General features: G+C 34.4%; 1 protein-coding gene across 1 annotated transcript in view; it reads left to right on the forward strand.

Moving 5' to 3' along the window:
• The window catches only part of LOC111046596, a 102358-nt gene that overhangs the window by 79043 nt on the left and 3288 nt on the right, over positions 1–20027 (forward strand). The window contains exons 23-29 of the mRNA XM_039429544.1: positions 2718–2833; positions 5668–5832; positions 7314–7527; positions 9030–9194; positions 16324–16494; positions 16997–17115; positions 18771–19046. Of these exons, the coding sequence (XP_039285478.1) occupies positions 2718–2833; positions 5668–5832; positions 7314–7527; positions 9030–9194; positions 16324–16494; positions 16997–17115; positions 18771–19046 (1226 nt within the window). The remainder of the gene's footprint in view (positions 1–2717; positions 2834–5667; positions 5833–7313; positions 7528–9029; positions 9195–16323; positions 16495–16996; positions 17116–18770; positions 19047–20027) is intronic.

The raw sequence follows: 20027 nt of genomic DNA on the forward strand, positions 1-20027 counted from the left end.
GTAAAGAGTGGTACGGAGCAAATTGCCTGACACTTAATGAGGGTAAAACAGAGAATATAATTTTCACTCTTCGTAATAATTTAAATATTGAACACCAGCCGTACCTAAAGCCAGTGAAATTATTAGGAATCATGCTGGACAGCAAGCTGACCTGGACTAGTCATGTAGAATATTTATGTAAAAAGTTGGCCAGAGTCATGTTTCTTTTAAGGAAATTGAAATGTAACGTTAGTAAGGAAGTCTTGATTCTTACCTATTATGGTCTTTTTCACTCTCAACTTAATCATGGACGTCGACTGTGGGGTAATAGTAGTGAGATGAAAAAAGTATTCGTTGCATAGTTGGCCTGAAGAGTGATGAAACTTGTAAAAATAGCTTTATTGAACTAAATATTATGACCCTTCCATCTATGTACATTTACTGTAACCTAATTTATGTTAAAAAAAATATAAATGATTTCAAACAACACTATCATCAGCATGCACATCTAACTAAACACATGGATAACATAGTTACGCCATATATTAGACTAAGCAAATCATTAAAAAGCCATAGGTATCGGCAATATCCTATTGGCTGAAGCGAAGTGCTTTTTACTCTACTGAAGAGTATCTTAATCTTACTGACATAAATAACTGGACTGGTAATTGATTTGTAATCTTAATTTTTGTAATATGTTTGACTGGGTCGCGTGTTGCGCCCTCACAAAGTGACAAAGCCTATTGTATAATATTATGTACTTATTGGTCAATAAAGATTCTTATTCCATGTCTCCGAGCCATAGGTCAGAAGAGGGTGAGGAGGATTTTATTAGTAATCCTGACTGATTCTTTATAATTACCATAGTTTTCACCTAGACCTTTTTCATATGAATCCCAGTCAGTTTAAGAAGGCATGTAAGCGGCTCCACCCAATGTGACACCTATTTTTCCCACGCTAGACCTCATCAACTTACATAGAGTACCATATTTAGTAGATGACTTCCTTTCATTCTTAGCTCTGTTATCATTCATCTCATTCTTGGAATGTTATTTGTATTTTCTTGATTCCCCTCTCATTATTTTCTCATATTGTAAATGGTTTCTAGTATATAGTATAGTATCTAGTATTTAGTATATTTAGTTTTCAGTATATTTAGATTCTCATCACATTTTTTTCTCTTCACAAATATGAAATAGTTTTTTCATTATTCCTTTCTCTCGATTTTCAAATTTTTTGTGAAGTGATTATTGTAATTTTTTTGATTAGGGAGCATTTTTTGGGGTTTTCCCGTATGCTCCCATAATTATTGTTATAAATAAATAAATGATTATGATCAGTGTCATATATCACTCATTCAGTCCTGAGATTAGTGACAATAATTTACCATGTTATATAGTCGGTCCCGGCTGATATATAAGGCTGTTTACTAACAACAGGAAAATGTGTTGAACATGTGTGTACACTCATGTTCGTCATACATGTTGTGTCATCAGTGAAAGGCTTCGAACAATATTTTTGAGGTCAAGTTTTTGTATCTTCGATTTTTTGTTGTTTATTTTTCCTAAGCTTCTTTAGGGAACGCGATAACTAAGCTCCCCGTCAACCGAGCTCCTTTTAAAACCACTTTCGAGGGGATTGGCTGACGGCGTCAGCCGACCTCCTGAGAGAGGAGCTTGGCTGACTGGGAGCTTGGTTGACGTGAGCGTGCGAGAAAATTGATCGTCTACGGTCTCGACCAGTAGACCTGCTAACCAGTAGGGGATTGGCTGTCGGAGGAGACTCGTTGACGCCAGCGTGCAAGGAGCTTGGTTGTCGTCACCGAACACGACAAACCAGCTCCTCGTACGTTCACATATGGGTGCCGGAGTTTTTACGAGTAAAGTGACACATATTTCATGCACTTACTCAATGGATTTTGGAACAGTCCTCAAATCACGCCTGGTTTTCCCAGCCATTCATTGCTTTTTGATCACATTTTTCAAGAATCAATAGTTCAAACTTCATAAATATGTTCAGCTTAGATATTGGTTCATATTTTTATGCTCTTATCCAAGAGCTACATTTCAAAATAACAAGCAAGTAAAGCGAAGTGAAGTTTATTGAATTCTGTTCAGTTTTCAACGTATTTAGTGGCATCAATATATATACTGGTACATATATTGTTACAATTCGTCCATAGCGCAAGGCTCTCGTGGCCCTTAGGCCGCTCCTGTACGTACTTACATATATTATATATACATACAGGATTCACTTGTGAGATCTACAAATTGTGAATCTTTCACAATTGAATACAGAATTGACAAGTTCCAAAAATCTTCTTAAATTTACGATTTTAACTCAATGATGCCATTGAAACGGATGCAATGATACAACTCAATTGAAATCTATAATGGAAGAACTCAATTGACACAATTGAAATCCTCTTCAATAAACCTCTTTTGTGCATTAGCAATGAAAGTGAGGAGAGAATAAAGTTATATGTATTATCTGCGAGTATCATTAGTATTGTTAATAGGTACAGTATTGTTAATAGTATAGTATAGTAAAGTATAGTATTAGTATTGTTAATAGTATTACATTACATTACATTACATTTATTACATTCCTTAATCACAACATCAAATTAATGATTGGGAGAGAATCAACAGGATAAACCCAAAACTGTTCCTCTCCCTAATTTTGATAAAAATAGTCCAAATGTATTAGTATTGTTTGAAACTATAATTGTTAATGACCTGACCTTGTGTTTCAACAGGCTGTGCAACCTCTCCTACAGCAGCTGGGTGCTGAAATCTCGGAAGCAGAAGATAGTCCTGAAGAGGGTGATAAAACATCTACTGTAGAAAGAAAAGTGAGTTTTATAGATATTATCTTAGGTATCATAAATAAAAATTAATTTGGACAATAACTTGAATTGGGATTTCTTACATACTTGATGTCGTTGTCGAAGACTGAGTCCCGGTTGCACTAAATCCGGTTAAATTTTAACCGTGATTAACTTCACGAGAACCAATCAGACAAGGCTTTTTTGACGGCTTCTCTGATTGGTTCTTGTGGTTAAAATTACGGTTGAAATTTAACAGGTTCTTGTGCAACCGGCACTGAGGATCCCAGATAGAAATTGTCACAAACTCTAGTAGGTTGGTAGCCAGTTTGGCCAGACCCGGAGGTAGAACCGCCTCAAAAGAGGGGTTCATCTTCTAGCTCAGCAAATGAGTGCAGTGCCCTATTATTTAGGCCAAAATTCACCAAAAACGAAAACTAGGTTTGAACGGCAGTTGTTTCTAAGTCAGATGATTTTGAATTGGTTTTGTAATATGATTTTTTACTTTCCTTGCCCTACTACCATAGGTAAGGAAAGTATTGCTTTCCAAAAAAAATTAAGGTACCCCAATTTCAAGTTTTCTATACGTTTCAAGGTCCCCTGAGTCCAAAAACATGATTTTTGGGTATTGGTCTGTGTGTGTGTATGTGTGTGTGTGTGTGTATGTGTGTGTGTGTGTGTGTGTATGTCTGTGAACACGATAACTCCATTCCTAATTAACCGATTGACTTGAAATTTCAAACTTAAGGTCCATATACCATGAGGACCCGACAATAAGAAATTCAATAAAATTCAATTCAAGATGGCGGAAAAAATGGCGGATAATTACTGAAAAACCATGTTTTTCACGTTTTTCTCGAAAATGGCTCTAACGATTTTCTTCAAATTTATACCATGGATAGCTATTTATAAGCCCTATCAACTGAAATGAGTCTCATCTCAGGGAAAATTTCAGGAGCTCCGTAATATTATTGGGAAAAATGGCGGATAATAACTAAAAAACCATGTTTTTCACGGTTTTCTCGAAAACGGCTCCAACGATTTTCTTCAAATTTATACCATGGATAGCTATTTATAAGCCCTATCAACTGAAATGAGTCTCATCTCAGGGAAAATTTCAGGAGCTCCGTAATATTCTTGAGAAAAATGGCGGATAATGACTAAAAAGCCATGTTTTTCACGGTTTTCTCGAAAAAGGCTCTAACGATTTTCTTCAAATTTATACCATGGATAGCTATTCATAAGCCCTATCAACTGACATGAGTCTCATTTCTGTGAAAATTGCAGGAGCTCCGTAATATTCTTGAGAAAAATGGCGGATAATGACTAAAAAGCCATGTTTTTCACGATTTTCTCAAAAACGGCTCTAACGATTTTTTTCAAATCCATACCCTGTATAGTTATTTATTAGCTCTATCAACTGACATGAGTCTTTTTCCTGGGGTACTAATGGGGGTCCACCCAATCCTTGAGAAATGGACTTTGTAACCTCCTTCTCGTGCATGAGGTAGGTAGGAACACGGTTTTTACTTTTTCTTCTTCCATATACCGTGGGTAGGTAGAGCAGTTTATAAAAAGAACACAGTCATAGTCAAGATATTTCATCTGTAGAACAGCTGTTTTGACGAATTTCAAAAAGAAACATCGAATTTCACAATTATTTACATAAAGGAAAAAGTACTCTGAAAACAATTGTATATACACATATACAGTAGTCTGATCGTAGTTGCAAATATGTTGCCGTCAATCGTCATTATGTTTTTCTCCTAAATTATTCTCGTTTGATATTGAGGCTTAGGTTTATTTAGCGAACTATATTGGAAATTTTAAGGTAGGGTTATAAAACGGGCACTTTGTTCCGTGGATGTTTTTTTTACAAGAGAAATATTTGATCAAAATAAGGGGAAAGGTTTTTAAGCGAAAATAGATGTAACATTTTAAATAGTTCAATGAGCAAGGAAAGTTGTGTGAGTGTACCACACCAGATTTTTGTTTATTTAGAATCAACTGGCGCTCAAACCAAGTTCTCGTTTTGGTGAATTCGGTCCCAAGTTTCTGTTTTACTGTGCTTAGCAATTTCGCAATTCACTGGATACCTTCTATATAATAGGAGAGAGTAGGCTTGTGTTTTTTCGCATCAAAACATGTCAACTTGTGGATTGCATACCGGAAAAACGGGATACGATATCCAAATTTTGCACATAGATATCAATCTCGTGCACCTCGAAGCCCAAATTTCAATTTCCCTTCTACATTTTTTAGAATATTATGTTCAAATTTAATTTATGAGACATGACATAATATATTATTGAAATGTCCATAACATATATGGTATAATAACTATAATCTAGAGAGAGTACCTTTCCGAAACAGTTGTTACGGTTAATATTAGCAACAACATTTATTAATAGTCTAATTTTGTCAGAATAGCTGTAAGTTGAGGATGGTTTTCTAATCAATATTTGAGTTTTCATTTTATAAGTTCAGCACTAAGTCGAATAACTTTAAATACATTAAAAATACATTGTTATTGTTTAAAATGCATATTTATTGAAAATAATTTGATTGGGCAGTGCTACTCTAATCAGATCTATCCTCGGGAATATAGATCATATCTTAATGTTTCAGAAAGAAAATTTATTTTATGACGGGAGTTATCTTTTCATTCCCGTAGCGAAGCACGGGTGACCTGCTAGTGTTGAATAGCTGCTGATGAATAGCTATTTGTCATGATATTATGTGTTTTGTATGTAGGCCTATCTGTTCATGTGAATAAATAATCGACAATAATATCTTTAAGAATATCATATTTCTGTATTTTTATTTAAAAACAAATGATAATAATTTGTGTTTTTCTTTAGATGCCAGTGAAGGAAGAACTAGATCGAGCAGTCCCGCAGCACGAGCTCCTGGACGTGTCGGCCAATAAGTCGAAAGCCGAACTGGCGACTCGGGGCGGGCTGGCCAATCGACAGCTGCCAACCTCTGGCAAAAAGTCTGCCGGAGGAATCAGCAATAGCAGCTCGGTCAGTCACTCAACATCTTTCATTCTAATTTTTCACCGCGTTTACACACTGCTAATTCATAGTCGACTTGTTTGTCTTTTCGGTCTCAAAATTTTATAGTTTTTCCAAAGTTTGGAATTTTCTGAATATTTTTTCCTAATTGATTTGATTCAATTTAGAAGTATTTTTTCAATTTAAAAATGATTTTTGTGTGTTTTGAATTGTAAATTGAGTGTGTAATTGAAGAATCTTGGAATGACTCATAACCTAGCTACATTTGGCCTGTTGTATAAATTAGAATTGGAACCGGTTTGAGCGTAAGACTGTGGTACTTTTCTGTAAGAAGTGTAATTCTGAATGATTAAATAAATACTGGTTAGTTGAATTGTATTGAAATTGTTGGTGTTAGTTGACCATTCCAAATGATCGTGCTAAATTTACAGTCCTCATTAAACCCGAGAATAGCATTATGCTCAAAGTGCCAATCTACTTTACTTTTTTACTACATTGCTTTCACAATCATCTTTAAAAGCTCTTCAAAGTGCTAAATTACTCAACTTTTTTACTACATTGCTTTTACAGTAATCATCAGATGTGTCACTACAATGAAAAAATATGACCTAATAGCTAGCGATCTAATAGCATAATTTTAACGGTTCTGCCTTGTCTCGTTGGATGTTCAGTTCAGTCTGTTTTTACACTCAAGTTACACAACTTAACTTTACAGGATGCTTCCTCCTATTAACTATAAATGTAATGATCTGTTAACCGGTTGATAGCAAACAACATTTTAGAACATAATTATTTACACATTATCCATCATGGTTCAATTCAGTCTGATCTTTAAAATTCAGCTGAAAACAGTTATGGGGAGAAATCTGTTATCTTCTAACAACTCATCCAAATCAACATAAATTCTTTGGCGAACCATGGTTCTAGGGCGCTATGAGGGGTAAAGGAAAGGGAAAGTGGAAGAAATTGCAATGCATTCTGGAATGTCTTGAAGCGCGATTATTTGAATGTGCGGACTATATTGGAATAATCTCACAGTTCTTACCAATTCTAATTGTGAAATAAATTCAAAGTGGCAAATAAAAAATATATATCTTAGAGAAAATATTTAAATGTGTATTAACTTTACATATAGTAAATAACTGTGGTAGTTTTACATACAATATAGTTTCAAGTTTTTCTGAAAGTTTGTTTTTGATTCCACTTAATTTTGCTTGGTTAATAGTTGTTGATTTCGCTTAGTATAAGAAAGTGGAACAGTTTTGAGTTAAATCGGTTTTATCCTCTGATTTCGTTACAATTACGTACCAATAATATACAACTGTGAAATACATGTATTGATAAAATAACATATCATTAATTATTGCAATTTTATAATTTATACATGTATTGATAAAATAACATTTAAATATACAAACATTTAAACATATAAATACTTTTTCTAATAAATTAATTAATGAATACATTTAATATGTAATTGTAATATCTAGGAGTACGGCCTGGACGAAAGCTGTGATGGTTCGGAGGATGAGGAGGGCGACAACAGGAGAAAGCAGTACAACGATTATGTGAGCAGAGAGGAGCAGTATGCGGCTGTCATCAGGCACCAACAACAATCGCTGCAGCCGCTGCAACAACACAATCAACAACAACACCAACAGAGTCCCGATCCATGGGTATCCAGGCACACACATATCAACAGAGGTATTAATAAAAACAATATAAAATTTGTAGTACCCTTTTATTAAAACACTTTAAAACTCTTTAAAAAATTAACGACTAGTTTCGACCTACCTAAAACAACAGAGGTATGTTTTTTCTCATTATAACCAAGGTTCCTATTTGAAAATCCTTCAACAAATAACCATGTTCTTCCACTTTCATTCATTCATGTGTTTGTAAAACAGTTTCTAATATTCAGTAAATCATATACAATGATCGGTAGATGATAACAGAACAACTCATTCCTTATACAATATTATATATACTTAGGTTTGTGTCAAAAATCTCTTATTGACGTTTTTTAAATATGAACTTCTCATGCAGCTAATATTTATACTTCTTGATTTATTCAAGAAATTCATTTGTTATTGCATTTTCAATCACGATATTACTCCAGTCTATTCACTGTATTTTAATATCACTTTATATTTTTTTAAATTAACATTTATTAATACAATAGTTTCAAATCATATAGCAATGACTGGGAGAGAGCAACTACTCTTCTCCCGAATTTAATAAACAGTAACATTTCCAAAAGATAGATTACATTTCATTAATATCACTCCATTTTTTTAATATTTTGATCTAGATATGTAGTGTATGTTGAAGTTATGTTATGTTTTGGGTTCCTTTTAATCATTCCCTTTGTAATATTTCAACTGTGCGATACCTCCTGTATTGGTAATACTATAACTTATCAATAATATTATTGCAACTTTACATAGCAAACAAATTTTCAAACACGTTTATATTCATTAGACACGTTTATCATAAATAAAACACTATTCAAAATCTTCCTGTACCATATCCCTAAAATAAAAAGGAAATTAGTGAAACATCCTTCTTCTCTCAGGTATAATTTGTTATGATTCTACTCATCTTAAATTTCATCATAATTACAGCGATCATTTTTTTAAAACTATCATTTTGTATCATTTGTAGTAGAGAAATAATTTTGTATATACGATTGAGTTTGACAAATAATCATCATTCATGTTTCTGTAATATGATGTTAATTCATTTATTATTTTCAATGAATCATCATTCAGTCATTTATTATTTTCTCATATAATAATCATCCAGTATCATTAATGCTTCTGTAATAAACAAGGTTAATTTCTCATTCACATTTAGTAACTCAGTCGTTTATCATTTTCCCCTATAATCAACCAGTATCACTCTACGATTCAGTTTGATAAAAAATAATCATCATTCATGTTTTCATCATAATTTACAAGGTTACTCCAGTCATTTATTATTTTCAATATCTCATCATTCACTCATTTACATTATTTTTAGCTCAGTCATTTATTATTTTCTCGTAATCATCCAGTATCATTAATGTTTCTGTAATAAACAAGGTTAATTTCTCAGTCATTTATTATTTTCTCATATAATCATCCAGTATCATTCTGAGTTTCAGTATGGAGTTTATTTTTTCTCATGCATGCGTATTCTGATGGATTGAATTTGATTTGCACTAGGATATGCCTTGAGTGGGCCTCCTCCCACGTTGGCCGAGCAATTGAAGCAGGTGTTAGCCGAAAGAGAGAGACGGTTGTCGGGCAGTAGTGATCCAAATCTGTCCAGTGTTTCACAGACTCTGGCTGATGAAATCCGACAAGCTGTTAATGAGGCTAATGCCAGAGGTACTATCACCTACTAGATCACACACACACATACACTCACCAACTCACACATTAGGCTAGGCGCAAGTTGGGATACTTATTAGAACTCATTCACATCTACCGTCACTAGAGTGCTAGATTGATAAGTAATGTTCTTGAATTTAACTTTATAAATTGAAATTTTGTGAACAACTACAAGACTTAACCTATTTCGGACTATGTGTAAACTTATCTAAATTTGGGAGGGGAATAGCAGAATGTCACATTATTTTTTATCTGTCTATCATTTTGATGATGTACTTATTGTATGGATCAATAAAGAATAAATTAATAAATAAACTTGAGCAAGCATTTTCACGCAGTCCAGCAATTTACGCATTGACGCGTAACTGCACAGACCAGTTATAGAATTATTTTGTGAATTTGAAGTTTATTTCATGTTTTTACTAAAGTTTTATTATCAATCTATCTAAATTTGAAATTGAGGCGGTAGCTACAAGAAGGGCACATACAGCTATATGCTCTTATTGTGGAGAACGTATTAAACGACCCGCCATTGCTTTCTCCATATACGTATCGTATATCCTGAAAGTTTCATATTGATATCTTGTGTCGTCATGTTGTTATGTGTGTTTTTGTAAATGAATGTCAGCTGAATTCTGTAAAATTTTTGGCTTTCAGCCTTTTTTATAATTATATATATTATATTACCAAGTAATTAAAGTCTTAATCCCTTATAACTTAACTATATATTTCATACTCAAATTCTGCACAGAAGTGATTAATCTTGTTGGTTTTAGGAGTTAATTAACTTATCTCAACGCCTCTAACATTTAAATTAGTTATTACAACTTTAAACTTTGTTCCTGAAAAACTTAGTTCTCAGCTATATGCCCTTCTTGTAGCTAACGACTCAATTGTTTGTTTTATTCTGATTTGTAGTGTCAGATCAATAATTTGGTAAAACCATTGAAATGGACATAACCTACATAATATTTGGACAATTTGAGACAAAATCAGGAAATTGAAGAAGTTTTGGACAATAGCCTGTTTTTTCTTTTCCATCTATTGTATTGTTTGCATAAAAATAAACAGGCTGTGAGTAATAACATGAACCTCAACCCCTCAAAGGTGAAAGAGTGGCTGGCGTGGTAGGGATGTAGAGTTGGGTATGTCTCTCTCACACATCTTCTCCTCTCACTCTGCATTCATAAAGCCAGTGTAGAGAATGTTCGAAGTGAAGCTGCTAAGAGCAAACTGACCAAACGCTTTCCCCCACCCTAAAAAAATCAAATCAAATTGTATTACCTCAAAACAATACATACTATATTAAAAAAACACTTGAAAGTACAAATAATACATAATGATTTAATTTCTTGAAATTAATTGGCGTTACCAGCAAATCCTTATTGGTTTGTGTGCTGGCGACAAGTAACAAAACAGTTCGAAAATTGGAATCGAATATCGTTCCGTTCTTAGGCCTACTATCTAAAGTCTGTGAGATATTACTTTTAACACGGCTCTTTCTCGAAGACGGAGAGGTCCGATGCTCTATCCTCCACTAATCACTCCCACTACCTAGCAGCATTCTAACGCGTCACGCCAACACTCCCCTCCAGCTATTGCCTGGCATTGTTCCATAATCGTTTACTGGTCAGCAGGTATTTCGGTTTGTGTGATTACGGAGATGTGTTCATCACAAGAACGTAAAGCGAAATGACACGGCGCATCCAAATGTGCGCAGGATGACCGTCTCTGTCTATGCTATAGACTGTGGTAGGAGAAATGGGTTTCTCCTCTTCATGTTGAAAATAATATCTCACGGACTTATTGCTTTAGTTTGCTATTCATATTGAGGAGTGAGAAATAATTTAATGCATATCAATGAGAATGAAGAAATGGAGAATTGAGTCTCATGTCGTGGTAGTCTAAGATTCATGTTATAACTCACGGCATTAGTCACAGTCATTAGTATTATTTTTAAATCAGTCATTATTTCCCATTCAGTTTTAATTCAATTCAATATTGTGTCGGTGGACGTTTTTCGCTGTTTTTGATTAGCATAACCTTCAATAATACAATCGGATTGATTAATTATGGCTTCGGTCAGAAATGAGTGAGTAGATGATTGATTTATGTTGAATTGAGTTATGTTGTTTTCCATTAATTTTCTGTTATGTTGAAAAATACAACATTTCAACATTAAAATGCGATTTGAATAAGTGTTTAGTTGAAGACACTATTACGCTGTAGAAAAGCGCGTTTTGTCAAAAGAAATATTCTTCATTCCATTCAAAGCATTGTTACAATAAATAGTATAATTGTAAATTAGTATTCCCTGTATTACTTTGGTTCTTGTAGTGAATTGGTCGGTAGATGTGAAAGGGTCTCAGCACGTGTTGAGTGATGCGACACATCACGTGTGGGGTGATGCGACACATCACGTGTGGGGTGATGTGATACAGCACGTAACTTTGACATTTCCTATTTGCTGATAACTATTTTTTCGAAACCTAAAGAGTTTGATTCGATAATGATGATTATTTACCAACGAAAACCATCACTTGTTACTAGTAGGTTAAATTTGAAAAGTGTGGGTCGAACATTACAGGAATTTTTATCTGCAAAACTATAATTAGTTTCAACTCCTAGGTTAGGGCCGGTAATTGACAGAACAACCAAACAGAGGCACGTTCCTCATATTGCTTGGCCTTACACGTGCTATATAAGTGTCTCAACTTGCGCCTGGTTTTAAACACACTAGAACAGTTCCAATTTGTCAATGTCAGTGTGAATAATCATTATCAATTTAGTATATTAGGCCATTATTCAGCAAAAACATCCAAAACTCATATACTCATTAAACTGTGATTCAATTTATTAGATTCTAGCTAAACAGTAATTCATGTTATTAGTTGAGTTTCTCGCAAAACAATTAAACAGAAGTAATTAGTGAAATTAGTAAGATTAGAGAGCATCAATAGTTAATCAGCTTCGAATAGAATCAGCTTGAAATAAAAAAAACCATAGATTTTACAAATTCAAGAACGAACCAAACTAAAGATGATTTACCATTTCAAAACTTACTTGCTCATGTTATATTTCCATTGAATATCATATTTTTCAGTTGATTTATATTATTTGGTAATTCATCTACATTCCATCATTTCACATTTTATTCACATTTATTTACTTCTCACAATTTCACTGTAGTGCTGTATATTTCATTATTCTATTCTTAATTATCAGCATTTGGTTTGAAGCGTAAAACCTGATTGGAGAGTTCAGTATCTGATATTCATTCAGCTTTGTAAAAATGCTTTAAAAATGTGTATCATGTATTAGAAAGAAAAAAGTAGTATCAGCATACTCTAATCATTGCAATACTCCAGTTAAAGTAGAACTTGGTTTTCATCAAATTATTTTGCTTCAATTAAAATTATAGTAAGCATTCATTTGAATTTTAGATCAACAAATGCAACTGCTCGCATATAATTGAATTCGAACTGAGACCAAGTACTGTTTTGTATTATCTTTGCTAAAACTTGAACCCAATGAAACTAAAACCTAACCTCCGTTTTATTCTTCAATCCCTTTCATTCCTTCCTCCCTTTAATACCTTTGATCCCTTTTATCTGTTAAATCCCTTGCCCTTATCAATACTATTGCTTATTATGGTTTGAGTTTGCTATAGGTTTTGTCAGATGAGTTCAGAAGAAAAATATTTTTCTTAGTTAACTGCATTTGTTACCGTATCTAGTGAAGTCTGAAGTGATTCATTTTCAATTGTTTTATCTTATAAATTAATAATGTCATTAAGGATTGTTATGTGTTATGGTCTTGTTAGTACATTCTTTGTCCGTGGGCTTCTTTATGGAAAAATAATCTGAAATTATTCATCATCACTCTAGGCGTCTAAAGATTTTCAATTTCTCAACACGATTATTCTTCATTTCTGTGTTTCAATTTAGGCCACTATCATCAATCACTATTTCATTAAATATGTCGATAAGTACCACTACATGAACCTTATTAACGTGAATGATTATTACTAATTTGTTCAAAAATTACTTGATGGAAAATAAAACTGATATAACACATATAACTGACTTATAACTGACTACATATGACTGTGTCATATAAATGACTGTTATATAACACATATAACTGACTTTGCTCATAAAAAAGAGTCAAGACCCGGTCGCAAATGAATCAATTAACTCCTAACCGCCGAAAAATGATATCTTCCTCCAATTAGTTCAGTGGTTCTCCTGGCAGGTTATATGACGTAATTTTACGGCTATCAACTTTAATAGACGAACGTGCAACATGTATGTGTTTTAGTAGTTATCTTATCGGGCGTTACTAAACTTGATTCCACCTTCCCTTCCCCCTTCTGTCCTAATTTAGGGGGTGATGTTACACCAAGTAAGGACACAATGATCGCTGCGACCTAGTGACAATGCTCTAGCTTTGGAGTATGTGAAACCATGTCACATCAGACGCATCCCCACATTTTGTATAATATCCGTAGTACTTTCCATTTTGTTGTCCAATTGTGTCGTGCCTGGCCTGGTGTGACATCACCCAAAGACGACTTATGTGTCTATAGCTGCGTTAGTATTTATTATAAATAACATCAATGTTCACATTCAATTAAGAATGCAAACAGTTTGAATTAAATCTCGTTATGGCAATTATATATTTGAAAGGTAGGCTGGCCACTAACGTTTGGACATGCATGGTAAACTAAACATCTTCATCATGCACCCACACATGCTCATCATGTATGTTCTGTCATCAGCGAGAGGCTTCTGACATTAAATAAATCAATCACTGGAAAATTATAAAATATTAAACAACAAAAATCGGAGATACAAAAACCTAACCTCAAAAAATTTTGTTCCAAGCCTTTCGCTGTGATGACATAACATTGTATGACGTCATGTGTATCATGCATGTCCTACCGTTAGTGGCCAGCCTTGTAAGTACTATGAATGCTCCACATTCAACCAAAAATGCTGACAGTTTGAGATGAATATCATCGGATACGAATCACAGAGACAAGTTATTTTAAACAATATTAGTCTTATACAGACAATGTTTCGTAGAAACAAGTAGTTTTAAAATATATAGTCTTACACAGACAAGTTCTCACTGGAACAAGTAGTCTCATTCGAACAAGTAGTGTCTCATAGAAACAAGTTAGCGTGGGGTGTTGCGTACATCTGAAGATGAACAAGCTTGTGTCTATGATACTCTACTTGTTTGAGTGAGACTATTTGTAAGAGTGAAAACTTGCTTCTGTGAGACTGTCATTTATAGAACTACTAGTTTCTACGAAACATTGTCCCTATGAAACTACTACTTGTCTCTGTCAGAACTTGTTCCTGTGAGACTGCCATTGATAGGAACTACTAGTTTCTACGAAACATTGTCCCTATGAAACTACTACTTGTCTCTGTGAGAACTTGTTCCTGTGAGACTGCCATTGATAGTAACTACTAGTTTCTACGAAACATTGTCCCTATGAAACTACTACTTGTCTCTGTGAGAACTTGTTCCTGTGAGACTGCCATTGATAGAACTACTAGTTTCTACGGAACATTGTCCCTATGAAACTACTACTTGTCTCTGTGAGAACTTGTTCCTGTGAGACTGCCATTTATAGAACTACTAGTTTCTACGAAACATTGTCCCTATGAAACTACTTGTCTCTGTGAGAACTTGTTCCTGTGAGACTGCCATTTATAGAACTACTAGTTTCTACGAACATTGTCCCTATGAAACTACTACTTGTCTCTGTGAGAACTTGTTCCTGTGAGACTGCCATTGATAGTAACTACTAGTTTCTACGAACATTGTCCCTATGAAACTACTTGTCTCTGTGAGAACTTGTTCCTGTGAGACTGCCATTTATAGAACTACTAGTTTCTACGAAACATTGTCCCTATGAAACTACTTGTCTCTGTGAGAACTTGTTCCTGTGAGACTGCCATTTATAGAACTACTAGTTTCTACGAAACATTGTCCCTATGAAACTACTTGTCTCTGTGAGAACTTGTTCTTGTGAGACTGCCATTTATAGAACTACTAGTTTCTATGGAACATTGTTCCTATGAAACTACTTGTCTCTGTGAGAACTTGTTCTTGTGAGACTGCCATTTATACAACTAGTTTCTACGAAACATTGTCCCTATGAGACTACTTGTCTCTGTGAGAACTTGTTCTTGTGAGACTGCCATTTATAGAACTACTAGTTTCTACGAACATTGTCCCTATGAACTACTACTTGTCTCTGTGAGAACTTGTTCTTGTGAGACTGCCATTTATAGAACTACTAGTTTCTATGGAACATTGTTCCTATGAAACTACTTGTCTCTGTGAGAACTTGTTCTTGTGAGACTGCCATTTATAGAACTACTAGTTTCTACGAACATTGTCCCTATGAGACTACTTGTCTCTGTGAGAACTTGTTCCTGTGAGACTGCCATTGATAGGAACTACTAGTTTCTACGAAACATTGTCCCTATGAAACTACTACTTGTCTCTGTGAGAACTTGTTCCTGTGAGACTGCCATTGATAGGAACTACTAGTTTCTACGAAACATTGTCCCTATGAAACTACTACTTGTCTCTGTGAGAACTTGTTCCTGTGAGACTTCCATTGATAGAAACTACTAGTTTCTACGAAACATTGTCCCTATGAAACTACTACTTGTCTCTGTGAGAACTTGTTCCTGTGAGACTGCCATTGATAGTAACTACTAGTTTCTACGAAACATTGTCCCTATGAAACTACTACTTGTCTCTGTGAGAACTTGTTCCTGTGAGACTGCCATTGATAGGAACTACTAGTTTCTACGAAACATTGTCTGTATGAGACTACTATCGTTTAAAAGCATTACTTGTCTCTGTGAAACATCCCCATATCATCTTATGCAATTACTTTGGCAATTATCCTTTCGAGAGTTAGTAAATCTACTTTCACCTTCCTTTCACTCTAATTAAGGGTGTTGCTATCTAATGAATGAACGTGGTTGATCATCCTCGTGTGCTTGTTTGCAGTAAACCTACTTTCACCTCCCTTTTCATCCTAGTCAATATTGTTTCTTTCTAATGAATGAGCATTGTGTGTGTGTGTTTGCAGTGAAGAAAGCGGGAGCGCCGCCTCCGCAGTCGCTGCTGCCGCCCCAGGCTGGCGGGGGTGGTGGCGGTCACTGGCCGCCCCTGGGGCAGCAGAGCTCCCCCTCTTCGTCGGGCAGTGTGTCACCGGGCATAATCACCGCTGACCCCTCGCCCAGCAAATTAGCCTCTTCAGGTCGGTGAAAAGCAAACTAGAATAATGTTAAGACTATGCAAAGGCTAATAAAAACTTTCTGGTGATATTTTCCGATTTGTATACTTTCAAGCCAGCAAAATTGAAAAGTTTTCTCAGGAAATTTCTTTTCTATCATTACTTTTTGAGATATGAGGGCATAAAGTTTACATTTTTGGGACAGATCATAGATAAATTCATGAAATTTTGAGGATAAATTCTTCATGGTATCGAAACAAAATGTTTTTAATGTATGAATTCAGGGCTACTTTCTTGTATTTATAAAATATAATAAACTATAGTACCCTTTTAAATGAATAAAATAAAACAATAATACAAATTGTATTACGAAATATATGTTAATAATAATATATAAATATTATGTAAATACGAAACAAGTAGTTAAGTTACAATTTGTATTCTTGTTTTATCAATTTTTAAAGGGTACTATAATTCTATTTTATAATAACAGCAATTATTCACTTATTATTTTGATGTTTTTCAGACTCAAGTGATGTGTGGACTCCGAATCAGTCGCAAGATATGGACTCTACTACGACAACACCGGATAAAAAGTCGCATATATGGCATTCTGCTCCTGTTCCTGATTGGTCCAAAGAACAGGTACGAAACTATCTTATAAAAAACAGTATTTTAGATTCAACAATGTACTCATGGCTGATAAAGACTAGTGGAAGAGGGCTGCTAGAAATGAGATTCCGAGAATGATGATTGAATAAAGAAATAATTCCTGTTCTGAAAATCAGATAGTTGGTTTTTCCAACTTTTGTGTAAGGAATTGTTCGTTCAAAGAATAATCTGTATGTATTGGCATGTCTATTAGTGTGTCGATTCCATCTCAATCAATTACCATAATCTATAAAATTCATCGTTCAAATATTCTAAATCAAAATTTCAATTACATTACGTACAAGGTAAATAATGCTTCGTCACTACATTTTGAAGTAAATTCCTGTTTGTCCTTTGATTATATTTTGACGAGAGTAAAGCCTGATTTGGAAAAACAAGTCACCAATCGGAGGAATCCAATATCTGCTGAAGAAAGACTTGTAATTAGAATTTAATTACAAATTTTAAAAGTTTGTGTTTCTTCAATGATTCTAATTTTTCAAATAACTCAATATTATTCGTTACAAATGTTAATTGAGTGGAATATTTCTAATTAATTGATTAATTCAAGCCATCTAAATTCAAAATTTATAGTTTCCATGTTTATGTTGAACTAAAATTTTATAATAATTGTACACGTGAAATTCTAAACTTATCTGGACTTTGTCACTTATAAATATGGAAGAAAAATAGCACAAGGACTACCTTATTATTTTATCTACCAATGCTATTACATAAGTGCCATTTTCATTGTAAATAAATAAATAACACCAAGTAACCATTTATCATAGAAATATAAATGAAATTGATTAGAATAGCCTTACTTTTAATTTCAAAGTGCAATAGATTAATGTACTCTTTTGAATAATCAAATAATACACATTACAGGGGAATTTGAGCAAACATTAAATGAATATACTAGTGTATTAAATGGTGGGAAAATGTAGTAGAACAAGTGCATTATTATGTACAAGCGTTTTGTGTTTTGGTTTTGTGTGTTGTTTCGGTTTTTTATAATGTTTGGACTTTTTAACATTAAAATGAACTTAATTCCGAAGTGAAAAGTGTAAATTTGAAGTGATGTGCTTACTATAACCTTAGTGTCCGGTTTCCCATTAGGGAACTTTGGACTATATACGGCGAGGTGGAACTACCCTTGGGTCTCCCCACCATTAAAAGCCATACGCTAATAATAATAATGTACAAGAGTAGACCACTAGTATGCAAATTATAGAGCACTCTCACTTTGACGCTTTGACGCTCCGCTCGTAGACGCTCCAAAAAACAAACCAGCTTGTTCCAAAGTTTGACGCCACGCCACGCTCCGCTCTGCGAGTAGACGCTCCCAGTGTGTTTGAGCTCATTACTTAACATGATATTGTTCACGACGCTCCTTGACGCCATGCCACGCTCCTCTCCGCTTTCAGTGTGGTTGTACCCTTACTTGGCGTTGAGGTTAACAAATGTTGTAACATGCATGAAACGTCACAATGTTTGTTTCAGTATATTTTAAAATCAGTTTGTTTCAGTAATTTTGAATGGATTCATTTAAAAGAATCAACAAACTAGGGAACTCAAAATGAATTCTTGATAATATTCTACTATAATTATAATATTATCGATTTACTAATGTTGATGTTTTGTTGCAGGTATGCCAGTGGCTTCTAGCGTTGGGATTGGAGCAGCACATACCGAAGTTCCTGGAGCAGCAGGTTGATGGCAATGTCCTCCTGGCCTTGGAGTCCAGGGACTTGAAGAATCTCAACATCATGGGTGATGACAAAACCCGGCTGAAGAGGAAGTTGAAGGATCTCAAAACGCAAGTAGAAAAGGAGAAACGTCAGCACGACAAGGAGAGGAAGGAGAAGGAGCGGCTGCTCAAGAAAGCTGAAAAACTTGCTGAGAAAGCTAACAAACGAAAATAAGTGAGTGGCAAATACAAATTATTGCTTCAGTTTTTAATAGTATCTGTCCAATTTTATAAGTACGAGTATTACTTTCAGAGAACTGTACGTGTTGATAAATAATAATATTTGCATATAATTAAAAATGTATATCAAATTGAAAAAGTTTTTTAAATAGAAACATTGCTATCTCCAACATTTGTGTAATGCATTATACTATCCCGATCAAAGCCTTCTGTTAGGGCCAAGCCACACGAAGCATTTTTTCAGACAATTCGGCAGATAGGAAGCTCTCCAATTGGCTGATTATCAGCTGATCCCCGAATTCGAACACAATCAGCCAATCGGAGAGCTTCCTGTTTTTTCGACTCGTCTGAAAACGCCTGAAAAAACGCTTTGTGTGACTTGACGCTTATAGATGGATTGATGGAGAGGTTACAATGTGTGGTATGAATGTATTCCTTTTCGTGAATTATAATCTTACAAACCAAGGTCATTGTCAATTTAGTAATTGTAATTTGAGGAAAATTTAAAAATAAGTAGGTTCCTGACTGACCAAAGGTAGGTTCCTGACTTGGTTCCTTACAAACCAAGGTCATTGTCAATTTAGTAATTGTAATTTGAGGAAAATTTAAAAATAAGTAGGTTCCTGACTGACCAAAGGTAGGTTCCTGACTTGGTTCCTTACAAACCAAGGTCATTGTCAATTTAGTAATTGTAATTGAGGAAAATTTAAAAATAAGTAGGTTCCTGACTGACCAAAGGTAGGTTCCTGACTTGGTTCCTTACAAACCAAGGTCATTGTCAATTTAGTAATTGTAATTTGAGGAAAATTTAAAAATAAGTAGGTTCCTGACTGACCAAAGGTAGGTTCCTGACTTGGTTCCTTACAAACCAAGGTCATTGTCAATTTAGTAATTGTAATTGAGGAAAATTTAAAAATAAGTAGGTTCCTGACTGACCAAAGGTAGGTTCCTGACTTGGTTCCTTACAAACCAAGGT

The sequence above is a fragment of the Nilaparvata lugens genome, chromosome 5, assembly GCF_014356525.2.
Source record: "Nilaparvata lugens isolate BPH chromosome 5, ASM1435652v1, whole genome shotgun sequence".
NCBI classification, from domain to species: Eukaryota; Metazoa; Arthropoda; class Insecta; order Hemiptera; family Delphacidae; genus Nilaparvata; species Nilaparvata lugens.